Source organism: Scatophagus argus, chromosome 6 (assembly GCF_020382885.2).
Source record: "Scatophagus argus isolate fScaArg1 chromosome 6, fScaArg1.pri, whole genome shotgun sequence".
NCBI lineage: Eukaryota > Metazoa > Chordata > Actinopteri > Scatophagidae > Scatophagus > Scatophagus argus.
The window spans coordinates 16,361,333-16,367,142 of NC_058498.1; the positions used below are offsets into that span (position 1 = coordinate 16,361,333).

General features: G+C 43.0%; 1 protein-coding gene across 1 annotated transcript; it reads left to right on the top strand.

Annotated features, from left to right (window-relative positions):
• The first annotated feature begins 1,622 nt into the window (after positions 1–1,622).
• amh (anti-Mullerian hormone) lies at positions 1,623–4,664 on the top strand. Its single transcript, XM_046392856.1, has 7 exons — positions 1,623–1,842; positions 2,030–2,296; positions 2,372–2,541; positions 2,632–2,743; positions 2,817–2,916; positions 3,002–3,430; positions 3,616–4,664. Exons 1-7 carry the CDS (start codon positions 1,722–1,724, stop codon positions 4,046–4,048), a joined length of 1,632 nt encoding a protein of 543 aa, XP_046248812.1. The 5' UTR covers positions 1,623–1,721; the 3' UTR covers positions 4,049–4,664.
• The last annotated feature ends 1,146 nt before the right edge of the window (positions 4,665–5,810 follow it).

The window sequence follows — 5,810 nt, forward strand, 5'->3', positions numbered from 1 at the left end:
TTTTGCGTGCATTGGCATTTATGTCCGATTCGGTTTTGTTTTCTCCCATGGAAGACAAGCAGATCATGCCAAGATTTGACCTGAAAGTTTTATATGTTATATTTTGACATTAACTAGCAAAGAAGTTGGTGACGCTAAGGAAGCAAAAAGACAACATCTCACACCTTTAATGGAGTGCTGCTGCCGTACCGCTTTCTCACAAATATCTGGAGCTCCTAGTACCATAATCTGGAGAGCTGTGCTGTGAACTGTGAGAATCTCTCAAGACATTGACAGGGTCGTGATAGTCCAGTACCACAGCATGGAGATGATACTAAACAATAGTGACTGACAAAGTTCCTGACTAACCTCTCTGGGTACAAATAGATTATAGATGTTTCCATTAAAACGCTCTTGAATACAAGCCCGGATTCCCACAGTGTAGACTTACAGAAATAACCTTGTGAAGTTTCCTGCATGAAATGGAATGATGTAATACCTGCCAAGAAATGTCCCACAAACACTACGTTGATAACATGTTGCTGTTATTAGAGAATAAAGAACAGTTCTTGTCAGTCCTTGCTGAAGATTTATGCTGTACAAGAATGAGCCTTGGCTTTATCTCTTGGGATACGTGGCTACTAAAACAGTCCCGAGACCTTGACTGTCTGCAAAACAAGACTGCAGCTGTGAGAGTAGTGATGGGACAGCTCTTCGAAAGATATCAGATCTGCCCATGTGACCTGATCATGTTTCCGCCGCTTTCTGAGCAGTTTTTTTTCTGCTGTTTTTCTCCTTCTGGCATGAATGAGAACAGAAAAATCCTACATGTTCATTTGGATGTCCTGCACTAAATGATTTTGTCTTGTTCAAATCTTCTTCGTTTTCGTAGTTAACTCAGACTCTCAGTCATAGTGTCATCGGTAACAAGTCAGCAGTCAGCTGGCACAAATGATCAAGAATACTTTCCATTACTAGTGCTCATAAGAATCATCATTCATGACTGACTCGTCGCTGCAGTCTGTTAAAAAAATAGTTTTTGGAGATATGCGTAGGCCTTTTCACTTTCTTTGTTTGGTAAAATATGGAACCAGAAGCCCTTTAGTTTAGCATTAAGCTAAGCTAACAGGCTTAAAGCAACTATGCTGGCTCTGTGTCCAGAGATAACAAAAATCAGCCTACCAGCACATCAGAAGCTTGCTAATTAACATGTGTTTAAAGTATGTCTGACCCTGCAACAAAACATGCAGACACTCAGCTCAGTTGTTCTGAATAGCAGCGCTGAAACTCATCTGTGTTTTTTCTGTTTTTAAATTGAATAATAATAGAAAAGTTCTTTGCTATGGTTGTACAATTTAAACAACATCTCTCTCTTTGCAGCCTGGGACATCTTTTATTTTAGACAGTTCGTGAGACGGACACCCTATAATCTTAAAACCTCTGGTATTGTGTCCTCACATCCATTATCTGAGTCCTCAGACAGGGAGGCTCTGTCTGTATCCAAACCAGCCAAACTTCTTCTGGAGGTGAAGAAAGCACCTTTCTGTGCAGTAAACATATCAATTAGAATACACAGTGTAGATCATCAAGGACACACGATTTTCCTATTTTGGCAGCGTGTTGCCCAGTTAGTGAGAAGGGAATGTGGGAGGATATAACTCCCATCCTCATGTGCTTGACCCATTCAAAACAAGTGAGTGTGAAAGGCCCGGCCACACAGGCACCCAAACAGACAGCGCAGTATGCTGGTGGCAGATGTCTTCTACACTGGAGCACTGATGCTCTGCTGGACCAGTCTCTGCGTGATCCTGCAGGTCTCACATGGACAACAACTGATCCCAGTCCAGGACCCCACGACAACAGGTCAAGCTCTCTACAGCTTAAACCATTTGTGCATTTAATATTTTGCATTTTTAAGCTGTGGTGCTGTTGTATGGCTTGTCAGTTATTGCGTTTTGTGCATAAACTGGATTGTTTCTATGTGGTACCTGTTTCTAGCTTTAATCTATTTTTCAGTGTATAAATAATTTTTTTTCCAATTCAATCGAAGGAGACCACCACGCAACGGGTTCCACAGAGACCAGAGATGATTTGGAAATTAAAAACCGTGTTCCTCTCTGTGCGCCGTGCTTTGTGGATGATATATTTGCAGCGTTGCGAGAAGGTGTGGGCAACAACGGTGAACTCACAAACCACAGTCTGGCGCTGTTTGGAGTCTGCACAGCATCTGGTTCATCAGGCTCAGTCTTATTAGAGCTTACAAAGGAATCAAAGAGAAATCAGAGAAATGGACTGGAGCTTCTGAATCGAGATGGAGGTAACGGTGCTCTCTGAGTGCCATCATTTTTTTGTGTGAATGATGTTTTACAGCACGTCTCATTTTCTCCTTCAGTGCTCTCAGCAGAGGAAGATGAGACAGGAACACTCAAGTTGACCTTTGACCTCCCACGATCTCCTCTGCTGGGGCTGAACCCTGTGCTGCTCTTGGGGTGTGAAAGTCCCATCACAGGAGGTAACCTGGACATCACTTTCACTAGCGAGTCGCTTCAACCTAATACACAGGTAAGAAAGGTCTGTTTTGGATAATACATGAGCGAAATACTGTCCTGAAGTTCTGAAATGTGTTTGATTTCCTGTTGTTTCTTGTTCTAGTCTGTGTGTATTTCAGGAGAAACAAAGTACATGATGCTAATGGGAAAATCATCAGAGGGCAATGTTCACCAGAAATGGAGGATTTCTGTTGACACAAAATCCCCTGACATGAGTAAGACAAGATATGAGTAAGTCATCATTTCTTGTTTCACGCAGAGCACATGTGACATTTCCTTTCTGCGCAGAGCAAAGCCTGAAAGACACCCTCATTCGTGAAAAATCAGGAAGCAGCATCAGCACGACTCCACTTCTGCTTTTCTCAGGCGAAAGGGGAACTGATACAAGGTTGTTCTAGCTTTCATGTTCCCCGTTGAAATATTACCAGACTTTTGTCAGAGGTAACATTTTTTTAAAAATTCTCTTTTCTCAGTTACACTCATGTCGCAGGTTCATCCCCAGCCTCTTCACAGACGTCCTCCTTCCTCTGTGAGCTGAAGCGATTCCTGGGTGATGTCATGCCTCAGGACCAAACTGAGTCCCCACCGCTCCAGCTGACCTCCCTGCAGTCCCTGCCTCCCCTAACACTGGGAATATCCTCCAGCGAATCCCTGCTGGCGGGGCTGATCAACTCCTCTGCCCTCACCATCTTCTCCTTCGCCAGCTGTTGCTCCGTGTTCCGGGTGCATCGTGGAGAGCTGGCCCTGTCTCCTGCACTGCTGGAGGAGCTCAGGCAGAGGTTGGAGCAGGCTGTGATGCAGATAATGGAGGTAATAAGAGAGGAGGAGGTGGGTCACAGGGCCACGGAGAGGCTCGGGAGGCTCATAGAACTCTGCGTCCCCCAAGAAGGAACCAACAACAGGTGATGTGGACAAAAAAACTGCAGTTGTTCCCCATTTTTTTCTCACTCCCACAACCCTGTCAGAGGAACTCAAATACCCCCTTGATTCCAAGAGTGGCTCTTGTTTATGTGTTAATAACATAGAAGCAGATATATCCCATATTGCCACTTTTTCCTCTGATATTTCTGTTTCTTCTCTGGCATAGAACAGGAGAGAGTCAGTACCGTGCATTTCTTCTGCTGAAGGCTCTTCAGACGGTGGCCCGTACATATGAGGTGAAGAGAGGACTGCGGGCTACCAGAGCTGACCCCAACAATCCAGTGAGGGGTGACCAGTGTGGGCTGAGGGACCTCACTGTGTCTCTCGAAAAGCACGTTATTGGTCCAAACACTGCCAACATCAACAACTGCCATGGCTCCTGTGCCGTCCCTCTGGTCAATCCCAGCAACCATGCCATCCTGCTCAACTCCCATATTGAGGGCGAGCAGGCTGCGAGTGGGAATGTGGATCAACGGGCTCCGTGCTGTGTGCCTGTGGCTTACGAAGACTTGGACCTGGTACTCTTAAATGCGCAAGAGACTGGGACTGAACTCAGGCGCCTTCAGTATGTGGTGGCGAGGGAGTGTGGGTGCCGCTAAAGCTGTTTTCTTCTCAAAAAAAATATTTTCCATGTCTGGTTTAACAGTAACTGACCACAGCCTGTTTGGTGGAGGAAAAGTCTGTGTGTCATCATGTGTCATTTATTTGTTCACACAGAATTAATTGTAGCAAATGCACATATTAATTCACAGAGGTCTCTATAGGCTATATACGTTCACATATAGAGATGATGTCTTATTAGCAGTCGATGCACATGGCGATTGAAAACAAAACACCAAAGATAGGTCTTTGTCTTTGCCTAACATCAGTTTGAGTATTATCATCTTTCTCGATAAATATTTTGCTTTTACAATGTAAGTTTTGTTTCATTGTGATAAATCTCTTATTATCCATCAGACCACTACTGCCCTTTAAGTAAAATTAAAATTAGGAGTGAAAATATTGTTCTAAAACTACTGCTACTGATGCCAGTATAAGTCTGTGTTACAAGGTGGTGGCAAGTGACATTTCTAAATCTTCTAAAAAGTGGATTTGATTGAATGATTTAAATTATATATTAAATGTACTAAACATTTCTGAATAATGCACACATGCATGTACAGTACAAACACAGCCTTCTGTATCTTTATATAATTAAATGCAAAGTGTATTGAACACTGCTTGTTGTTGTTTATTCAGAAACCTGTTATAGTGATATAGTTGATGCATTTATTTTTGACCCTTCACTTTTCTTCAAGTAGCTGTACACAAATCATTCTTTCATTTTGGGTTTCAGGATTGTTTTGTTGACAATCGGCTTTTTTCTCCTTCTTATTGCTCCAAGTTCCTCAGATCCCCACCACCATGTGAAGCTGTCCCATATGGAAATCTGGAGGCAGACAGCAGGAAACATCACACAGTTTAGTTCAAAAAAAAGCTCAGTTACACATATTATACAACCACATGACTATGGAAACGGTGAAATATCTTGAGAAATTCACTTGTTTATTATACACTCCCTTCAAGAAGAAGATTTTACATTTTGTGATTTTCAGTGTGGCTTTGTTTTACTTAGAAGGAAATACACCTTTAAACAGAGTGATTACTCTGTATGATTTTACAGGTTGGTTGTAGTGTGTAGAGTATGTGTTCAAGTCTAACATTTCAACAGCAGAGACACTGACTGTGGTGATGATATCTAGACATCTAGACACATCCTGGAGCTGTTCCACTGTCAGTACCACAGAAAGCACCATGGTAGATAAATGATTAAAATGAGCAATCTTAATCTGCTGTGACCTTCACTTTGTAGAGTGTGACTTGCTGTAGTACTATGATTCAGTGACCCCAGTTTACAGCGAGTAAATGGGCTTGATGAGAAAGAGTTATGTCAGGGTGACATTAGCCTAGTGCTGGCCAGTTCAGCTGCAGGGCTGCGACTGATCGGCTTGTGACTGGAGGGTCGCAGGTTCGATTCCCCCAGCAGGAAAAAACTTGGGTGAAGGGGTGGAGTAATTAATCAATGCTCTCCCCTTCCATTAGTAACAGCTGATGTGCCCTTGAGCAAGGCACCTAACCGCGCGCCTGACATGTTTCACTGCATGTTGCATGTGTGTGTTCAACCAGCGATGGGTTAAATGCAGAGGAGAATTTCGGTGTATATAAAACATATACTGAGAATAAAGTTTGAAGTTTAGTTTAGTTTAGACTAAAATAATTCCATCACTTGGCACACAGTATCTTCAACTAACTACACACTGAGGCATAAACAAGAGAGAGAGAGAGACAGTACCTGAATGACTGAACCGTCCTGCAGACTCC